Source organism: Aulonocara sp. 'chitande type north' Nkhata Bay, linkage group LG6, assembly GCF_057382095.1.
Source record: "Aulonocara sp. 'chitande type north' Nkhata Bay isolate Kocher_YH1m ecotype deep benthic linkage group LG6, A_spYH_male_GT1.1, whole genome shotgun sequence".
Taxonomy (NCBI): domain Eukaryota; kingdom Metazoa; phylum Chordata; class Actinopteri; order Cichliformes; family Cichlidae; genus Aulonocara; species Aulonocara sp. 'chitande type north' Nkhata Bay.
In genome coordinates, this window is record NC_141349.1 from 27,601,638 (window position 1) to 27,624,096 (window position 22,459).

The following is a 22,459-nucleotide window of genomic DNA, read 5'->3' on the forward strand; positions in this document are numbered from 1 at the left end:
GGTCAGCTGGTCTACAATATCACCCGCATCATGGACTCCCGGCGCCGGGGTCGGGGTTTTCAGTACCTGGTTGACTGGGAGGGCTACGGGATAGAGGAACGCTCCTGGGTGCCTCGAGCTGCTGTCCTGGATGGGGCCATGCGCCGGGACTTCCACCGCAGGCATCCAGGTAAGCCTGGTGGGTCACCGGGAGGCTCCCGTTGAGGGGGGGGTACTGTCATGGTCTCCGTGCCTGCCCGGTCGGCCCCACAAGGCTACAATTGCTGTTTCTGTTCTCTCCCTCTCTGCCTGGGCGGAGCTCACTGTTGGCTCCTGCCCTTGGCCCACACACACACCTGACAACACTCACCCATCATCACCGGGAGCACTATTTGAGGCTGGAACACAGATCCTCTCGTCGCTGGATGATTGTACCCCTAACGTTAGTGTTCTCACAGCTCTTGTGCTTCATATTCGTGATTTGTGATTAGTTGGTGACCTGCCTTCTCGTCTGCCTCAGATCTCCCCCCCCCCCCCCCCCCCCCCCCCCCGGGACCTGCGACCTCCCTGCTGCGGGAACGTGTGTGAGTGTGAGCGAAGAAGACGTGAGCGAGTTACCCTGTGATTCCCCCGGAGTTTTGGATCCCTTCACTGTACATATATTGCACTGGCACTGTAAATAAACTACACCTTGGAGATACCTTACCGCTCTGCGTTTGAATCCCTGTACCAGATCGTGACATAAAGATGAATAAAAATACTTGAAAATCCTGATTGTGGTTGTCATAATTCATACATGACAGGGTTAAGATCTACTTTCCCTGCATCACATAACAGACAAGCAACTACCGACAAGCAACATAACAGACAAGCAACTACCAACAAGCAACATAACAGACAAGCAACTACAGCGTGGTAGTTGTGATTTGCTGGTGCAATATATTTCAAATAAATAATTAAATCATTACTCTAGAAATGCAATCTAAAGGGTAGTTCAACTGTTTGCATGTTGGGCTCTTATCTTTTAACAGCAGACCAAGAACTGCTTGGTGTTCACTTCAGCTTCATGCTTTGTACTTGTCAATGTTTCCATTACTTCACCCCTCTTCTGGACATGGGGCCACTCGCCATGTGCTCAGCTTTTAGTATTGTGGCTTTTACGTCAGAGTTACAAATGCCATCACGTGTGATCGATTCCTTTGGTCTGCATCTCTGCATCACTCTCTCCGTTGGAACAGAAACAATGTGAAAACACTAATAAATGATGGACAAAGAAACTGGCCTCTCCAGCAGAGTCTGTTACAATGTAACCAATCACACATGACTAATTGCATACCATCATTAATTACCTCAGCATGGAGGGCAAAAATTGCTCTCATCCTGGATCCTATCCCTGACCCAAGGCAAGTATTGATCGTGACCAGTGCTCCTGATCAGAACAACCTTCTGAACTCAACAACTTTAACCCTCTTTTTCACTGTCAGATCAACAAGGCCACACATTTTAGAAATCTATAATTGATGTTTTATTTAAAGCAGTCTAGGTGTTCGTCACGCATGCTTGAGTTTTACAGCAGCTGGACTTGCATATACCTTTAGTTTAAATGCTACCGTATTTACCAACTTATTCTACTGCATCATTGCTGGCATTAGTTGCCATCATCTGCTACCCTGGTGTCTTACAAATCTTTAAAAACAATGGGGCAGCAACAAGTCTAGCACACGAAGCAGCTCCAAGGTTGTAATTTCTCCTTTTTCACTACTTTATCTTTTATTTTAGTCTCCCAAACCCATCTGCCATGGTGAAATAGCAAATACTTCATAAATAGCCTTAACAATAATTTACTTCACACTGTAACACATTTTAACTCTTCCCTTATGTTTAGCATTCATAATTGGTGTATGAATTAATATCTCTCGCTATACTTGCATGGATACCATATTATTCATAATGAAGCAAAACAATGAATCCGTCCAATGTGTCAAAACATATTTACCAGCTGTTTATGTAAAATATTTTTTTCTGAAATCACTGTGGAGGAACTCTTTATGCTTTTGTCAAATGCACTGGAAGGTTTTCGAGCATGAACATCCTGTTTAAGGAGTTTCAAAATTCTGGACTAGGCCTCTCTAAAACCTTTGTTTTGTTCTTTATTTGTTTTTTTGTTCTTTATTGAACCATTTATAGGTGGACTCGCGGGTGTATTAGCAGAATTCATGGTTCCATCAATTACAGCAAGTCATCCAGGTCCTGAAGATACAAAGCAGCCTCAGACCATCACACTACCACCGCCATGTTTGACTGTTGCTATGATGTTTTTTTTTTGTTTTTTTTTTAATGCTCTGTTATTTTTATGTCAGATTTAACTTGACTTAAACCTTCCAAAGAGTGAAACTTTTTCTCTTGTCAGTCCACAGAGTATAAAAGTCTTGGGGATCATCGAGATCTTTTTTTTTTTTGGCAAATGCTAGACGAACCTTTGAGTTCTTTTTGATCAGCAGTGATTTTGGCCGTACAATTCTCCCATGGATGCGATTTTTGCCCAGTCTCTTTCTAATTTTTGAATCATGAACTCTGACCTTGACCTTAAGCGAGGCCTGCAATTCTTTAGATGTTGTTCTGGGTTCTTTTTAGATCTACTGGATGAGCAGTGTTGGGGAGTAACAGAATACATGTACCGCCGTTAGGTATTTAAAATACAAAATATGAGTAACAGTTACCATTCAAAAAGGTGGTATTCAGAATACAGTTACTTTGTTGAAATAAAGGGATTACACGGCGGTCTTTTCCTGTTTCATATTTTAGGCTATGCTATCTCTATTTTTGGTAATTCCATGCCGGTGGAAACCCAAACAAAAGAGGCTCTAATGCCTGTGTCTCAGTCTTGTGTCTTATAATGACGTAAAGAAATATTTTTAAAAATGATTTAATATGAAGGCAATAGGCAGAGTCTTACAGGCATTTCCCTAAAGAATGCAGCCTGATGGGTAGTGTAGTCCGTGCTGCAGGGAGGATGGACTGCTACACCCGTTATGTCCGTGAGTGCCAGGGAGGGAGAAAAAGGAGAGTCGAAAAGTACGAGCTGTCACTGACCAGAAACGGGAGCTGGAAGCATGTAAATATAATAACCACTGCAGCCAAAAAGAAAAGAGTGCATGACGAGCCCAGTTGTAAGTAAGCTATTAAGACTCGACTGTACACCGTGTTCATGTTTTCCTCCGAAACAATAAGTTCCGTTGGAGCAGTCTTTCAACGGCTCTCTCTGTCTCTCGCTAGCAAAGTTGACCCAGACAACAAAGTAAAGCTAGTTTTCGGCTACGAGCCGACACGGAACCTGACGCATTAGCTAGAGGTCCCTTTACTATGGTTCGGAGCCGCGGACCTGTTTTATTTACACGTGGAATAGTTTTCTATACGAGATCGCCTCAAAAAGTGCAGCCTTACCTAATGTCCACCTACTGTTACTCATTTTATATTAAGATTTAAAAATCTAGTTGGTGTTGGTATGGCGAGTAGCCTTCAGTAATAGTAATAAATCACAAAGCAATAGTACATTCATGTAGTTGTAAAAAAGAATGATAATACATTAAGTAATGCAAAGTATTCAGAATAGATTACTCTCATTGAGTAACGTAACAGAATACGTTACAAAATACATTTTGGGGCATGTATTCTGTATTCTGTAGTGGAATACATTTTAAAAGTAACCTTCCCAACACTGTGGATGAGTCATTGGTGTGTGCTTGGAGTAATTTTGGTAGGTCGGTCACTCTTCCCACTGGGAAGGTTTACTCCTGTTCCAAGTTTCTCCATTTGTTGAAGATACCTCTTGCCACAGTTTACTGGAAACCCGAGGGCTTAGAAATGTCTCTGTTGATGTCAGGTCTGAGTGTGGAAGGTTTGTTTGATGATCTGAAACACTAGTGTGTAACAAATATGGAAAGAAATTAAGAAATCAGGAAGGGGGCAAACAGTGAGCTTGAGAAACATTGACATAACATTTACATTTGTAAGTAAGTAAATTTATACAAATTCAGACAAAGTGCTTCACGTCAAATAAAACCAACAGAAAAAGAAATAAACAATAAAATAGAGTCTAAAAAGCTTTTCGACTCCACTGAGTTCACAGATCACAGACTGGAGAGACTGAGATTTAGAGTACTTGTTTCTATTTGTACTTGTTTTTGTTTCAGTCTCATTAAATTTGTTTTGAAGTCGGATGAAAACAAAATACGCTAAACAGGGACGTGTGAATGCCTTTTTCCGCTATTAATCACAACGTTGTGTACAGATCTTATTTGGAATTTCCTTTTATAAAATGTATTCATGCACTGGGAACAATGCTGGCCGCCCTCAACCGCCTCCTGTCCCCCACCCTCCCGGCCTGCTTTTCTAAAAACATGTTGACCTGGATCAGTTCTCAAAGTGAGAAATGAGGCAGCCGCCTGCTTCTGTGTAAATTGGCTCTCGTGGCATTTGAGGGGGAGTCATCAAGCTGGGCCACAGAGACGAACAGCACTACAGAAAATAGCTCCCATCAACTGCTTATCAAACTTAAAAAGGACTAAAGAGATGAGTTATTAAAAAGGTGTTGAGGGCTTTTGGTGATAATTTCCATCGTTGACCTTCTCAATTAGGTTTGCTGTGGGAAAATGTGTGGGTGCTTTTGAAGGGAAAAAGTGATGTCTGAAACAGAGACTTGCCTGCAGCAAAACATGTCACTAAAATGAATTGATATCCCACTGCCACCTATATGGGTGCTATATCTATACACAGGTGGCTCTGTTGGCAGCAGTGACAGTCTTCCCTTCACTAATTACAGGCCTTTCTGTTAGACACAGTATTTGGTATTTATAGGATGGCTGTAAGAGGATCCTCCGGCTGTTTTCAGCTTCAGGCTTTTGCACTGTAACAAACTGCTGTAAAATACCAGAAATTAAGTCCTTTAATGCACAATTTAGTGTGAAAACCACTAAATACTGTGAATGCTTAGTCCTCTAAAGAAAGAAAAATAATTAACAGCAACCTACCACACATTTTAGTGTAATACAGAGTTTTATATTTAAGCTAAAAGAATCGGTTTAAACATACTTTGATGTTTATTTTAGTTATTTTGTCTTTAGATTGCTGTGATGTGACATCCATTTTGTGTTGATGAATGCAACTTGTCACCCTTTTTTCACGTGTGTTAGTAAGCATGAATTTGTAAGTAATGCATTTCAATAGGAAGTATATTTTGTGCATGAAGCACTATTTTGTCAGAGAAAGCTAAGAGACATTACCATGGCAACCATGAAACCAAAGCTTAAATCTTGTGTTTTAAACAAGATTTAAGCTCAAGATCATTTCTGTCCCTACCCAGGTCTTTATTAATACCCTAACTTTACATATAACATCAAAAGGCTCTTAGTGAATGCTTTGGTTGTCACAGCTTCCTGCAGTTTTTCATGTACTCGTGAACTACTAGCCCAGGAGGTACTAGTACGTCTTAATAAAGTCTTCAACACAAACTGGAAATGGAGAATGTTCGCTTTCAAAGTAAAAGTTGTGGGTCAGAACTGCAGGCAACATCTGCAGGGCAGAACTTTTACTTTGAAGGCAACTTGTCTCCATTTCCAGTAGGCGTCACACTTTTCACAGTTTCTCTAAAGTTTGAAGAGTAGCTGGTGAGTATTTATACACAACAGGGGCGACTTTAGCCCATTTTTAGGGGTGCTTCAGCACCCCCGAAATGAATCAAAGCACCCCCAAAGATTTCTTACTTCTCTGAAAATATTTGCTGTTTGTGTGACACTACTAGAAATGTAAAAAGCATACAGTACTTGGTTGAGACGTAACATTTTAACAACAAAAGTACAGATTCCCCCCCCCCCCCCCCCCCCCCCCCCTCCCAAAATGGTTTGTTCCAGCTCGCCTCTCCCCTACTCTGGCTCTAGCACCCTTGGTGCCAGAGCGATGGTGGCTGAGATGTAGCAGAGCAGAGGTGTAAGTGCCTGGCTTAAAACAGGACATATTAGCTGCATTTAACCTTCAGTTACTCTTTATATTGTTAGGTAGTTATCAGACCATGACTCTTTTTAGCTGAAAAACATTACACCCAGGTAACCTGCAGTGTTGAAAACTTGTTTTCTGACAATGTTTGCTACTCTACAATCCGTCCTGCTCTGTAGTAAAATCAGCGACATTTGACTGTCCTGTTGCTCCCATTGAAATTTATACAGCCTATTTAAAAAAGTGTTTTGCTTTTCTTTCACAAATGTGGGGATTAAATTGTGTTAAAATGTACAAAACAATGATGTCATGTTTTGTGACGAGGACCCAGGCACAGAGAGACTTGATGAATTTAAGAATCCTATGATTTAATAAAGAAATTTGCAGACTTGCACAGAGATGGTAAAATTATGATGACTGATAACGGAGATGAAGACAAAAGACGATGAGGACAGGGAGGAACAGGGGTTTAAATGCACCAAGGAGACAGTCAGAGGGAACTCGGGACAACTGGAGACATTTAAGGATGCAGGGACTGACAGAGCCAGGGAAGAAGTCTCATCGTGACGAGTAAAGTTTATCTTGCCTGGCTGGGCAGCTCTCTGGGTGCTCAGCACCCCCAAAGCTCTGATCCTAGAATCGCCCCTGATACACAAGTCTGTCACTTAAAAAAAAACAAACAAAAAAAAAAAAACTATGACCGTAGCGATAGTGAAGAAAACAATCACAGGAAGGTTTTTAATGGCTGACTAGGCATAAACACTTTCTCCCCAGCAGCATATGGTTGCCAGATGGTCACTGTGTGTGACTTAATGTTGTCACAATGATTGTCACATAGCCAAAAACTGTGGACTAGTAAATGTTGTGTGGCTAGTGGTCATGTGTCTGCAAAACCAAAACAGAAAAAAGTAAAGTAGTCCCTTGGTTTGAAAAGTAAAGTCAGCATAAAGTGACTGTAACCTGCATCTTTGTAAGGGCCACCTAGGGGCTAGGGCTGTGGTTGCAAAAGCTACCAAGCTATATATACGTATATATATTACTTTGAGTGGATTTTCTTAATACAAAAGTTTTAAAAAAAATCTATAAATAAATTTAGGAGGAGAACATTTAGGAAGAAACGTTTTATAATAATGGATTGCATTTATATAGTGCTTTTCAAGACTCTCAAAGCACTTTACAATTCCACTATTCATTCACTCTCACATCCACACACTTGTGGAGGGAAGCTAAATTTGTGGCCACAGCTACTGACAGCTGGGACGCTGCCATATCGCGCCATCGGCCCCTCTGGCCAACAAGTAGGTGAAGTATCTTGCCCAGGAACACAATGACCAAGCCAGACAGAGCTGGGGATCGAACCGGCAACCTTCCGGTTACAAGATGAGCTTCCCAACCCCCTGAACCACGATCGCCCCAATGACAATAAAAAATAAAAAATGACAAAAGGGGAAAATAAATATACCCCATAAATGACCCGACTCAGTCACTTGAATGTTAGTCAGGTGTATTCATGGCTGAATGGGTAAGTAGAGTAACATTCCCTTAACAGTATCATCTAAAGTGGGTAGGAGAAATGCAACACACCTTAGTGCAAGAAGAGAAGAAACTCAGAAACATAACACAGAATGTAATCAAAATCATACAAATTGCAATACATTAAATAACTGCTTTATGAGTACTTAAGTATAGTATAGCCTCCTAGATTAATTCTGGCCATTCTCAGTGCAAATTTAACAGACAAATTTTTACAGTGTACAATAAAGATCTGTCACGTGATTATTATTCTACTGCTTTCATGTGTAACCCACATTCAAGTGTAAATGCCACCTTGTTTTTGATTGTGAAACTTTGTGAATCATCACACTCCTGCCTTTAATGGGCAAAACAGTAATAACAAGTTTAGTTTCATTCAGACCTCTTAGAGGCAGCACACGCTGTTCCTTCGAGTTATTGTCGGCCCACTTTGTCCCTCTGTGTACTCACTTACTTGATTCCCTGACCTCTGACCTCTGTGCCTACACTACTTAGTCCTATTTTACTGCAACCCAACACCTCCTCATGCGATGTAACGCCCACCTGCTGTCTCATGACTAGAAAGTAAGGAGTTTTTAAAAATAAACCATTTGGCGAGCGCGTTTGTGTATTTATGTGCAAAAGAAAGAAGGGAAAAATAAGGTTTCCATGGAAACTAAAGAATTGTGTCTAATTGGCAATAACACTTCAAAGAGGTCTGAAATAAAAGGCCATAAAGCTGGCCTTGCACAGTCGTTTGGAAATGAATGACAACGCACAATAAGCACTGCTTGTTTTGATTTATTATTAATGCTTTATTTATTTACACAGATTGATAGTTCAATCTGTGCAGAACAAGCACAACATGGTTTTGGCCACTGTAGCAGCCTGTTCTGTCTATTTCTGGGATGGACGCTTATAAGAAACCAAAGAAGGAGAGATTATTTTGGCAGACAGGTGCTCTGTTTATTCAGCATACCCCCCACCCCCCCACCCACACACACAAATGCAAACGCGCATGTGAAAGTGCGTGAATGGACAAAATGTGATTTGTCTTAAATTTGGTGAGAAATTAAAAAAAAATCATGTGGTCATAATAGCTGCAGCTCAATTTTCTTTTAAGTGTCGAGTTTAATTTATCTGCAACTTAGAGGCTTTAGATTTTTATTTCCAAATTTTCAGTTGAAGTTTCCAGGCTGTTGACACAAACATTGTTATGTAACCTGTTAAACCAGATGTTAATCTCACTTGAATAACACTTAATCAAATGAAAAATACAAATGAGTTGGGAGCAGCAACAAAAGTTCCATTTTATTTAGTCTCACATAATTTATGGTGGGTTCTTAGAGGAGCAAGAACTGAACCGGTGGAAGGTTTGTAGTGATTACCCTCTTCCACCACTCTTCTTGTCAAAAGACTGGTTGTTCAGTCATCAGGGTTGACAGTGCAAGCCATTTGTATCCTGCAAAAAAAATGGAAGAGATCCGTTTTGTGTGTCAACTTGGTTGTAAAGCATGTGCCATTTACAGTATCCTCTTGTTGTCTACCTTTAAAGAAGCTTTAAATGATTCAAAACCAGTCAGATCCTGTGTGTCGGTGTGCTATGCCTGTAAATAGCTGAGCGTCCAGCATGTTGCTATGTATATTTTTGTTGACTACTGAAGACTTTTTATATCCACATGTGTTAATATGAGGCATCGATTGCTGACTGTAAGCTGGCGTGAAGTGACAACACTGATTTGAAGAGCACGAGAACTCTGCACAACCAAAACCTGGACACAGAGGCTATCTGCAGAGGTGAGCATGGAGAGTCCACGCACAGAGATTTAATGGCCAAAAAGTTTTGTGCAGAGACTTTGGTCCCCCTCCAGTGATAGGTGCGCTATCCACTGTGTACCCTGCATTCTTATTCTTGCTCTAGCAGCTGAGAATCCTAATGGCTGCATTAAAAAAAGGAAAATTTTCACACATCCAGTAAAATAGTACACCTTTATCTTTCCTCAACATAAGCTGCATTAAATTTAGTAATCTCTGATTCTTTTTATTGAAATTTCAGACTCAAACTGATTTATGAATACATTTCAGTAAAACTCATAACATTACCATCAACCATAGCAGGATTTTCTTTTTAATATGAAACCTGATTAACATGAAGTCAGCTAAGCCAGATGTCATATGTCAAAGTAAAGCTGCAAGTCTTTTTTGTTTGTTGTCTTTTCAATAGCCAGATCGATGACTGAGACCCACACCAGTGTAACTGAAGAATACCGTGGTCTCCTCTTTGCATGTACACCACTTTGTTATATGTGATGCAGAGTAATATGACAGTTCTGCTATTAACCCTATAATGCCATCCTCTAGAGTATTAATTCAAAATCAGAATAAAGACGTGTCCTTGATTAGCAACAATGGGCTTCCCTGAAAATGGCACAATGCTACAGATGATTACAGATCAAGGTTTGCTGTGAACCTATAAATATTTCTGCACTTCTGACAATCCTGTCCGGTCTCTTCCTTTTTTTTCAGTCAGGTTATCATACCAGAAAGACATATTGAGCATAATAATACTTTCAATCAAGCAGACAAAGTGTCCTGGCAACACCAGAGCTTCTTAATATCCTAATTCAAAATAATCTCTGACAAGGTTTTTGTAATTAGAATCAATATTACACATAAAATTTGTGATTTTATTTTCTTTTGTTTTCACTCAGGTCAAAACAGAACCTGAGCAGGACTGATTGTATGTGTTATCGTATGTATTAGCCATAGATATGTGTTCCTAATAAATAGGCAAATCGGTGTAATCATACAGAATAAATTTAGCAGTTTTCCCAGTAAGAAGATGAAACTGTAGATGTTCCAAACATGCATCTAAAGTGGGGATAATTTCCACTGAAGCATTTAAGGAATAGCTTTGATATTACACAAGAAAAGTCATGTTGTGTCCTTATTCCATATAAACACACACTAAAATGCTTCACAGACACTTCTTCTATTTCTACAGGATTTTGTCAGGATTACAAAAGTCTTCACTGGTGTTTATCTTTTGTTTTCTTTTTTTCTTTTTTTTTTTGGATGCGAGTCTCAGTATCTGCCTGAGTGGGCTAAAGTCTAAATTATACAGTCCACATCTCCACTCTCTGGGGAAAACAATAGCACATATAAATAGGATCATAATCAGAGCTCTCTCTCTCTCTCTCTCTCTCGCTCTCCCTCCCTCCCTCCCTCTCTCCCACACACTCACGCTAGCAGGGATCAGGGCAGATGCACAACCACCAGGCTGGAGCAGCTCTCATCAGCTACTATGGAGCAACAAGCCCAAGCTCAGGATGGAGGCATGTGCAAGTTTGTGCAAGACAACTCTTGGAGCGTATTCATGACATAGGTGTTTCTCTATTAAAGGGAAGCAAGGAAGAAAAAGAGGGGAGAGCGGCAGAGACTGTAAATCCACTCAAGTTTCTTTTTTTTTTTGGAGGATGAAACTACTAATTCAGTCTGCAATAACACAAAGGTGAGTGTTTAAAGCTCCATCTTTATGTTTGTTCCCCCACAGGGAAGGTCTTAGTCATAAGAAGTGTTTTAAGTTTATAATGATGGAACAATGACATGTAAGCTTTTAGCCCAGCGTATTTCCTTTCCTCACCCAAGTCTAGATCTCTTTAAAAGTGCATTATAAGGAGCTGCCACCTTCGTAGGCTCTGCTGCACTTCTTTTTTCCCTGTTCTAACTAACTAATTAACTACCGAGAAAATGTAATCAATACTTAAACGAAACCCTGACGCTACTGAATAAGTCAACTGTAATAAATGTGGGCAGGGCAAACAGATAGAGGAAAAGATTTCAAAGGACTACATCATTTTCAAGGTTAGGATAGTATTCCGCTCTCACCACCCTCCTCCTCCTCCACCTCCCAGCTGTCAATTATTCCTGCAGGCTTTGGATTGATTTTCAGCACTGGACAGCTCCTGTGGCCTCAATGAAACGGACACACGTCATAGTTGCAGCTTTGTTTGAAAACTGCCCCGTCATAACTTTTGTGTGCACTGTGTGAACCATTGATCGGCTTGTTAGACCTTCTCCTGCAGGGATGGATGGAGCAGAGATGGAAACTTAATCTTATATGTTTTAAATGTTTTAATGTTTTTAATATTGAAAGTGCTGATGCCATAGTTCAGTTGTCACTCAAATACCAGCAAAATTCATTCCCTTGAGTTTCAGTCCCTGTTCATTATCAGCAGGATATCAAGTCAATCAAATGGTAAATGGTAAATGGCCTGTATTTATATAGCGCTTTACTAGTCCCTAAGGACCCCAAAGCGCTTTACATATCCAGTCATCCACCCATTCACACACACATTCACACACTGGTGATGGCAAGCTACATTGTAGCCACAGCCACCCTGGGGCGCACTGACAGAGGCGAGGCTGCCGGACACTGGCGCCACCGGGCCCTCTGACCACCACCAGTAGGCAACGGGTGAAGTGTCTTGCCCAAGGACACAACGACCGAGACTGTCCAAGCTGGGGCTCGAACCGGCAACCTTCCGATTACAAGGCGAACTCCCAACTCTTGAGCCACGATCGCCCCACAATCAAAGGCAAATGTTCAAGTGAAGTCAGAAGTCGGTGGTAATAAAATCAAAGTCCAGTTGCCAGTTTTTGTTTTCCTGTCAAGTCAAAGGTCTCAAGATTAATGACTAGAGTTTGGCTTCATCCACATCTCTATTACAGAGCAAAAATACAGGTGTGAGGTCATATAAACCAGTATGTTTATCTAATGCACTCTAAAGGGAAGTAAAAGTGAAGTGAGAAGAGTAATATTTTTTCTGAAATGTACAAAATTGAAGCAGAAACTGAAAAGAACAGAAGTTTAAAAATAAAGATTAGATTCCACCACTGTGTGTAATTAAAGTTTACAGACAGACTGTTCATTGTTCATTCTCCAAATTGAACAGTGAAAATCACGACACTGAACAACCATCCACCAACTATCACAGCAGCTGCATCCTTAGAAAGGAAACCATTCTTCCCTTTTTTTTCCATTTACTTGAGCTGATTTGCCTGTGTTCATTATTGTGAGGTCCATGAAGCCATGAGTCTGGTAAGCGCAGGGACGTTTCCAGGGTTTTGCAATTGGGGTGACACACGGGTCCACGAGGAACAGGGGCAGGGGTGCAGCACAGGAAATCCAAATACTTAATGAGATTTAAAAGTCAGTGTAGAAAAACTGGGCAAGATTCTCTGCTTCATGCACAGCCTGTTGATGTTTGATGTTGCATGTCCTGTTGATGTTTTTATTTTTGTATGTGTTGGACACAGCAATTGTTTTAAAAGTGTAAAAAAAAAAAGTATGTACATTTTTATTTAAGTAAAAGTTATATTCCTATATGTTTAAAAACAAAAACAAAAGTAAGAAAAAGGAGAATACCCTAATAATCTTCTGATGGCACATGATCTATTTATTAAGGTTGCATCTCTGTAAATAATCAAATTCAAGGTCTGGTTAAAAATACAAAAAAACATTCAGAAAAATTGTATTCAGAAAATTCCTTCTCTTTAAGATGGTTCATAATACAGAATTTTTATGGAACTTTCTGCAGTGTACTTCAATCGCTTAATAGTGCACAAAAAGTTATACAAACAAAAATATTTTAATTAAATAAAGCAAACATACTCGTTATGTTACACATTTCAAAATCACATATATATTCTTATTGGATCATAATTAATGATTCATTGCTGTTGATCACTTTAGTGTTGGAGCTGTTGATTATTTTTTATTATCTTTACAATAAATTGTGTGAAGTAGAAAGTGCAGTATTTGGTCATACAGTGGTGCTGGGCAATGTAATACCAGCAGTATGCTAGTCCAGCAGCTGTTACCAGCACTTACTTTAACCACTGGCTTGTATATGTAGAAGACTATAATTCTAGTTAAGACTAAACCTTTTCAACAGTTTCAACTAGTCACTGCTTATTTCGTGTGTGTGTGTGTGTGTGTGTGTGTGTGTGTGTGTGTGTGTGTGTGTGTGTGTGTGTGTGTGTGTGTGTGTGGTCAGGTCTGCTGAGTGATCAAGATCCTATTTTTTTTAACTTGGACAGAGTGTAGAGCCAGTGCTGTCCTCAGGGATATGTAGGTCCTTCTCACTTAAGAACATCTTGTACAGAAATACAGAAAAATAGAGGACATCAAAAAAAAAAAGTCACACCCAAAAGCGTGCCAGTTCTCTCGCACATTTCTTTATTAAAAAGCCTTTACACAGGCAGAAGGAAGAAATACAAAAACAGGGTGCAGAATACACGTGTGTGTGTGTGTGTGTGTGTGTGTGTGTGTGTGTGTGTGTGTGTGTGTGTGTGTGTGTGTGTGTGTGTGTGTGTGTGTGTGTGTGTGTGTAAATCTTCTAATTTTATGCAAATGGCATTACACTTTATAGTAACATCCTCTGATGTTATAATCTCTTCATCTTAATCTGTATTTTTTCCCACTCTTTGGCCACCTCAAGTGACCTTGCACCTGTAAACCTTTATTTCTTTGTTTCTTTCCCTATTTCTTTATCTGTGTGTTTCTTTTTTCTCATTCCCCTCTTCTCAGATGTCAGATTACATGATCAGATTACACAAAAGGGCTTAAGCCAGGTCATAAAGCTACTGCCATCCACCTTTCGTATTGTTGTTTGAATCGAGGGATTAAGGGAAGTAGTAATCTGTTATTTGAAGAGGGCTTCCTCCATCCTCTCCTCTGCATGGGATTATTATGTTGGAATATGAAAGTTTGGCTTGGCTGACGTAGTTGAATAAGAGCTACGTCATGCATGAGCATCCCTCTCAGAGTCTTTGACACAGTATTTAATAATAATATTAATCTTGTAGAGCTTTGTCATGCACTGTGCTGTATCCCTGTTGAGTTTCGGTGCGATTCTGTGGATGGCTCTCTCCTCTCTGTCAGTTTATCTCGTCCTGTCTCACAGGATAAATCATCATCACACACAAACACACAGGGCACAGCAAGTCAGTCCCTTTGAGAGGAGAGATGTTCCTATGGCGACAGCTAATACACTAACTATGATCATCAATTACTGTAGCTCTCTCCCTGGACTACTGTCAGCTGGGGAAAAGGAACCAGCATGCATAAAAAACAGTAACTGACTAATGATGAGGAATAAGAAAATAGAAGAGAAAGTACAAATATCCAAAAGTGACATCGCGCTACAGTCCGTTGTTTTACTTAGAGGACACAGGAAAAGGTAGTGAGCAGGTCTGTGGTAAACTTTTCTCAACTTCGAGGGGACGCAAACCACTGAATGACATATAGCAGTGTAATAGACGGTTACCTAGGCAACAGGGGCCTTGAATGTCCATTAGTGACAAACGGTCAGGTTCAAAGCGATACATGATAAGTGATATGTGGACATACCTTAAGGAGACATTAATTCAGCGAAGAATTGCAGTGAATTTCAAATTGCTAGGATTATTTGAATCCACATGTACATGCTGTATATTTTATGTACATGTGGTTTAGGTTTTAGCACCACAGTTCAGCATTTTGACTAAAGCTGGAAGGAATTTTAAGTAGTTTGTGTCACATTTAGGCAGCCTAAAGAGACACCACACAGGAAGTGTTTCATATTCGTAGCTGATGGATGCAATTTAACATGTGTTACATGATGGTAAAGGCTCGTATTTAAAGTAAAGGGGTTGTTCAAACTACCTTATTTTATTTTTACTCATTTCGTAACTGGTGGAAACAAAAATGGGCCTGTATTTCATGATGTTTACTTCCATAGCTGTTTTGTTCGTGTTTTAGTAAGAACAAAGCTTGTTTTATGAAACTTGTAATGTTCTTTTATGTTTTTATTGTCATAGAGCAGAATATTTTTCTAACAGCCCAATAAAGTGACAGCATTTTCTGAAGCATCAGGAGTTTCGCCTGCACTCCTAGAAGGTGAACTTGGTTTTGTGAAACCACTACTTCTATAATCATTAAATACATTGAACTGTATTCAACTGCGTTCACTGAAAGATGTGTCTATGGCTTTGTCAAAATGATGATCACCATGGCAACAACACTATACTGCTGTGCTGTGCTGTACTATAAATACTGCAAGGTATTTCCCTTATTTTGGACACTGTGAGCGAACAGATCAGCCAACATGGCTTCAAAGGCTTAACTACAACTACAAAAAAAAAGTTTTGTTGGGGGGCTAATAGTTTGAGAGTTATCATTTTTTTGTTTTATTATATCCATGCCCATTCATATCTTCAAACCTTGTTGTAAATTGATTTTTAGTTATTTATTTATATTTTTGAGTAGTGTTGTCCGCTCTTTAAAACCTAAAATCTTCTTTATTTCTGACATTGACTAAAACTTAAAAACAAACGAAATAAAGCATAATAAACTTATAATTTTAATTTCCACCATTGTAATAAAAAAGAAACAATCTTTAACCACTAAGGATAGGCAGTTCAGTTTAATCAAGAAAACAGAAGTAATAAATGGATTTTGTGAATGTGGCTGAAGCACTAATATAAGGGAGGTGGAAAGGGTGAATTTGTTTTTCAAGGTGTCCTTGGGCAAGATGTTGAACCCCAGATTAGTCCTGATGTATCCATCGGAGTAAATGTGTGCATGAAAGTAAGAAATATCCTTAAACGTATAGAATAACGTGCTTCATGAATGTGGCGTGGAGTTAAAAGCATTCTGAGTGCTCGCTTAAATGTGAAAAGCACAAGGGTATATGCACTCACAGATAATTTAACTACATGTCCCTGTTCAATCCAAATGTCTAATCATCCAAATACATGGCAGCAAGTCCTTGCATTTGGGTATGCAGACACGATCTAGCTGTCCTGCAGAGGTTCAGCATGGTATGGTTGTGGCTGCTGTTCAAAAGAGAGAACAGCATTGGTTTCAAAAAAGAGAAAATATCTGGCGAGCGGCAGTTCTCTGGTTGAAAATGCTATGCTGATGTCAGATGTCAGAGGAGAATGGCCAGGCTGCTTTGAGCTGAAAGAAAGGTAGTAAGTTAAATAACAGTCATTAAAATCAAGGTATGCAGAAGAGCATCTCTGAACACAAAATAAATGAAACCTGAAGAAGTCTGGAAAAATGTTGCCTCGTCCAATGAGTCTTAATTTAGATTGCAGGTCAGAATTTGGTGTCAACAACATAGCTGTGTCTCGCCTTGCATCAGTAGCTCAGGCTGCTATCAGTGGTGTAATGGTGTGGGGGGAATATCTGGGACACTTTAGGCGTCTTAGTACAAACTTAGCATCGTTTAAATGGCAAAGCTTACCTAAGTATTTTTGCTGACCATGTCATTCTGTTGGCTGCTTCCAGCAGGATAACGCACCATGTCGCAAAGTTTAAATCACCTCAAACTGGTTTCTTGAAAATGGCAATGAGTTCCCTTTACTTAAATGGCCCGCTCAAACCAACAGAGCACCTCTGTGATGTGTTGGAATGAGAGATGAACAACAAATCAACAGCATTTGTGTGAAGTTATCATGTCAGTATGGCATTGGGTGTGTGTGTGTGAATGTCAATACTAGTCAATTTAAGATGAAATTATTGATATTTGGAAAAACTGTAAATCATCAAAAACAAAACAAACTTTATCTTGAGAAGCGAAACAAAACAGCATGTCATGTAAAACTGCAAAGCCTAAAGAAGCAAATATAATAGCGTTATTAACGACATGTTTCTGCTGACAATTCTAAACAAAATTTAGTCAAAATATAACAAATCTACAATAAGTCAGGGCAACAAGAAAGAGTAATTTTCCCATTATAAATGCAGGCCAAACAGACCAGTCTGTGAACTGTGTCGTGCTCGCCTTAGCCAACAAATGAACTCGTTGACACTCACACGGGTCTGACCCATGTGGCATGGCATACTGCCTGACGTCTTTAAGAACTCCATAAGTAAAGGTTCCCTCCTCCAGCTGTGAGAGTTAAGATGATGTAATCATCTGCCCTCTTGGGATTATCCAATAGAAGATCATCCTTTATCCAGCCACTGAGCAGCCAGTTCATAACATCTGTCCTTTGTGTAACACGAGCGTGGAACCGTTGCATACAAGGGTTCATTACACGACATCCAATCCCATCAAAATCTGCTTGCGTGTGTGTGCTCATGTGTGTTAAAATGTGTAGCGGGGCATGTGCTTGTTATTGACGTAACGGCGATATCGAACGGAGGCTTTTAAACTACAGTTGTCAAAAGTTTTCCCAAGACAATCCATTTCTGCTCTTTCATTAATGCAGGCCTAATTCACATCAGCCAAAGTGATTCATGTACAATAAAACATAAACCACTAACGGCCTGTTGTGTTGCGTGTGACTGGCCCTCTACTGGTTATGCAACCCTGTGGTTTTTGTTCATCCTGGTTCCCGGTTTGCTGACATAACCCTGTCATCAGGCCAAAACAGCGAATCAATTGTTCCTCTAACAGTAGATTACCACTGATTCATCTCTTAAAACCTTTGTCCCTTCCACAGCCTGCCTGGTTTTCCACCCCTGGTTTGGCCTGAAGGTCCCTAAGGCTAATCACTAGCAAGGACCTAATCAATGTGCTGTCATTATACAAAACTGTCTGGTCTGCTCCATGCATTAGGAAAGGCCAAAGTTTGTGAGGGATTTTTGATTGTGAATTTTTGACCTTTTTTATGGAACTATGGATGGTGGGCTGTGGGAGATTCTTGTCTTCTGTTTGTGTGTTAGCCCCCATTTGACGAGATGTCATTACTTTATTACAAATATTCACGGTCCAGTGAGAATCAGTCGTACTATCTTCAGTGTCTTTGAGATTGCTTTAGGTTGTTATTCTCCATTAAAAAGTCTAAACTAGCGAAATTGTTATTTTTTATGTTGCTGCTTTTTCAATCTTTATTTTATCACATCAGAACATATTTGTGTGGTGAATGAATGTATATTCACTTGACTCCGGATCTGCCCTTATTCTTCGTGGCATGGATTTGGCTGTGAACTGAAGATGCTGGAGATTGGTTCATTGTTTAATGACCAACTATGCAGGTGTACCTAATAAAGTGTCCAGTGAGTGATAATGTAGACTGCGAGTGATAAACAGACAGGTGAAAATTATCCGAATGTTCAGTGTTAAAGAAATTCTCAGGAATTTAAATTGGTGCATTAAAATGTAATGCAGCAATCCTCTAGATTTGCCAGAGGAATGGTGCAGAAGGTTTACAGTAAAACAACTGAATAAGCTGCATTAGAGCTGGCAATAATGTTCATGAATGTTACTGAAGAAGACAGGACTGTCCATTTTACTGCTGACAGAATTTTTTATAATGTGATGGAATGACATGGGAAGGGGCAGTGGGAATCATAATCGTGTGAATAATATCATTGGATCATTAATTATGGATTTATTGATGTGTTGTATGATGTGTAGGTGTTGTACATCAGTGCCTTTTATATATCTATATATAACGATGGAAATGATGGAGGGGAAACTGAAGATGGTTAATTCCTGGACCCTCGGGGGCTATCATATTCCTAGGAATTCCCAGGAATGAGCTATGTTCAGTTTCCCCTCCATAAGTTGTTGCGTTTTATATGCTGTGATCTGTGCTCAAATTTTGATGTATTCTCATATTCTAAAAAACTTCAGCACGGCTCCTCTTTGTCCTCTACATTCACAGAAAATGCACCAAGAGAGCACAGTGCTGATAACAAACGCAAGTCACACCTGAGCTCATACTGCCTCCCTGTTCAGCAACAGTACGTTAATGGTTGGAACTACCCGCCCCAACCTACATTACTGCCCCCGCAGATACAGCCTGATGATCACCGGTGCCATGGGAGCGGTGCGGGTCAACAGGTAAGAGGTAATGGGACTGAAACTATGTCAGTGGATGCAGCTTTTAGAACATTTCTTCCTTTCAATTTGGCAAAGTATGTCCATTCATTAGTAGCCTTTTAAACACAGATATATTAAAAGTAAACCACAAAATCAAAGCGTTAGATTGAAACAGATGCACAGCTTTACTCCAAGTTTTAAAAAATTGAATTACAGGCTTAATGATGCAAGGATTAGTACGGCTGCAGAATATAGATTAAAGTTGATACAGCCTGTATTTATATCTGCTTTTATACTAGTTTTCTGGACACATGAGAGAGTTTTTTAATTCCTGTCTGTGTCATGTGGGTTTATTCATATTTGTTCGAACAAATGTAATCAGTCATTATCAGTCAAAGTTAGCTTGATGCAACCATTCATACTGTTGATACAGGTGGATGATAAAATCTAAAACAGCAGTTTTCATTTTAGGCTCCATAAACTACTAATTAAGAATTTATTTAGACTCATTTTTTTTTCTTTTTTTTCCTTCATTTTTCTTCCAGATACAGCATCGTTTCCACAGATGAAGATGCCCTGAAGATCTCCAGCCTGGGCCTCCACAATGGACACAGTCCTCTGAGCCAGCAAACGCTATCCGGGACCTGCATGCGAGGTGAGGAAGGAGGAGGGGGAGGAGGAGAGTGTCCCGGAAGCGATGACGGAAGAGGGGCTCTGTCTCTGAGGGTGACAAATGATCCGATTGTCCACAACAGCTGCCGAGCTTCACCTTCATGCCGCCTGGGCCTGGATCTGGGCATCGGGCGTGTGCGCAGTCGCTTTGTGAAGAAAAACGGCCAGTGCAACGTGGTTTTCAACAACATGGAGGATAAACCACGACGATACCTGGCTGACATCTTCACCACTTGTGTGGACATACGCTGGCGCTACCTCCTGCTCATCTTCACCACCACCTTCCTTCTGTCTTGGCTGCTGTTTGGCCTGATCTTCTGGGGAGTGGCATACGCTCATGGAGACTTTGACATTCGCATCCCTGATAAGGACGGAGATGCTCGAAGTAGCGCAGAGGAAGGAAAAACCGAGTGGCAGCCATGTATTCTCCACATCCAGGGTTTCATTGGGGCATTCCTCTTCTCCATAGAGACCCAGACCACCATTGGATACGGTTTCCGGTGTGTCACCGAAGAGTGTCCGTTTGCAGTGGTGACCGTTGTGGTGCAGTCCATTGTGGGCTGCATTATTGACTCCTTCATGATAGGGACCATCATGGCAAAGATGGTGCGGCCCAAAAAGCGGGCGCAGACCTTGCTGTTCTCGCATCATGCTGTCATCGCTCTGCGAGACGGGAAGCTGTGCCTCATGTGGCGGCTGGGGAACATGCGCAAAAGCCACATTGTAGAGGCCCACGTCCGTGCTCAGCTCATAAAGCCCTATGTGACTACAGAGGGCGAATACCTCCCCTTGGAGCAAACGGACATCGATGTCGGCTATGATGACGGACTGGATCGGCTGTTTCTGGTGTCGCCGCTGGTGGTGGTCCACGAGATCAACAAGAACAGTCCTCTGTATAACCTGAACCGCAATGACTTGCAGAAGGAGGACTTTGAGATTGTGGTCATCCTGGAGGGCATGGTGGAGGCGACAGCTATGACCACTCAGGCTCGCAGCTCCTACTTGGCTAAGGAGATCCTTTGGGGTCACCGCTTTGAGCCTGTGGTGTTTGAGAAGGGTGATCGCTACCATGTGGACTATTCCCGCTTCCATAAGACCTATGAAGTGCCATCTACACCTATTTGCAGTGCCAGGGAACTGAACCAGATGATGGGTCACAGGGGGCACTCCTCATCCTCCAGCTCGAGCTGCTCTCAGTCCCCCTCACCGTTTGCTCCGAGGGCGAGTCATCGCCTACTGGGCTCACACTCTCCCAGTGCTTTCTGCTACGAGAATGAGGTAGCTTTGTGCTGTGGGGATGATGAGGATGAGAAAGATCCAAAGGAGCAGCTGGGCGATTTAGGTTTCAAGGAGACATTTGTGGAAGAGCAGAGAGTGGAGATGTTATGTGTTCTGGACACAGAAAATCAGATCAGCCTTGACAGGCTACAGCCTGCTCTACCTTTATACATCAGCAGAGAGTCAGGAGTTTAATCACTGGTAATGACTGCTCTTCCATTTATTTCCTCTCTTTGCGTGCACCCAACCAAAGTATTGAACTCTTGTAAAAAATAAAAGACGGTGAACGCAATAAAGCACACACGTCTTGCGAAAATACACACAACTTTTAGTTCACATGGTTTCAGATAATGCACACTTTCAGTGTAACATCAACATCTGTCGAACCGCACAGCTCACCTGCTTTTAAACACGGTGACGAGGTAATTGTCTTCAATCATGAGTTACCCTGAACGTTCAATTGCTTACTTGTCTGTTTCTGTGTGACCTGTGTTTTAGGCGCAACTAAGCTTTCTGTTATTGATTTCCATTCATTTTTGTTTTTGTAAATATGATATAGTTTTATTTTAACTTTATAATGAGTTGACATCATATGCAGATAGCTACAGGATAAAAAAAAAATTAAGCATGACGCAAATGCTTCAAACTTTAACACACTTGCTTTCTTTGTGTAAAAATAAATTACTTCTGCATTTTCATCTTCTGTCTTCTTGCCTGAATTCTGCTGCATTTCACATCTGATAAGTAAGCACTTCTCTCTCTCTTTTCTTTCGAAGTTCATCACTGTATATTCTTTAGCGCTAACAAAGCACAGATGAAATCCAGAACCACACTATACAATTCAAACCTGTGCACACGATGAACGAGCACTTTACTCTTACTTTTTTTCAACAAACACAAACACTTTGCAACTGTGTTATGTTTTCTATGAACAAAACCACCTAATAAACAGCAGTATGTACTGTTATGACTGGAACTGCCTCTCGTCAGTCTCGAAATTATTTCACATTTTCAAATAATTTTACAGCTTTCGTGTCATTTACCACTTTGATCAGTCCAATTACGACATACTTTTAGCCTTATTATGTGTTGTGATGTTTAGGGATGGGTATCGAAAACCGGTTCTTGTTGAGAACCGGTTCCCACTGTTTCAATTCCTTGGAATCGTTTGCCACTTTTAAAAACGATTCCCTTATCGATTCCAG

General features: G+C 40.6%; 1 protein-coding gene across 6 annotated transcripts; it reads left to right on the forward strand.

Annotated features, from left to right (window-relative positions):
* Window positions 1-2,016: 2,016 nt before the first annotated feature.
* LOC147327973 (ATP-sensitive inward rectifier potassium channel 12-like) lies at window positions 2,017-22,230 on the forward strand. 6 transcript variants are annotated; one of them, XM_086296034.1, is made up of 5 exons: window positions 2,017-3,149; window positions 9,177-9,359; window positions 10,735-10,993; window positions 19,147-19,325; window positions 19,850-22,230. In XM_086296034.1, exons 4-5 carry the CDS (start codon window positions 19,234-19,236, stop codon window positions 21,447-21,449), a joined length of 1,692 nt encoding a protein of 563 aa, XP_086152160.1. In that variant the 5' UTR covers window positions 2,017-3,149; window positions 9,177-9,359; window positions 10,735-10,993; window positions 19,147-19,233; the 3' UTR covers window positions 21,450-22,230. The 6 variants fall into 6 exon arrangements, with proteins under 6 accessions (XP_086152160.1, XP_086152159.1, XP_086152161.1 ...); XM_086296033.1 differs by lacking the exon at window positions 9,177-9,359 and having other exon boundaries at window positions 10,732-10,993; XM_086296035.1 differs by lacking the exon at window positions 9,177-9,359.
* The last annotated feature ends 229 nt before the right edge of the window (window positions 22,231-22,459 follow it).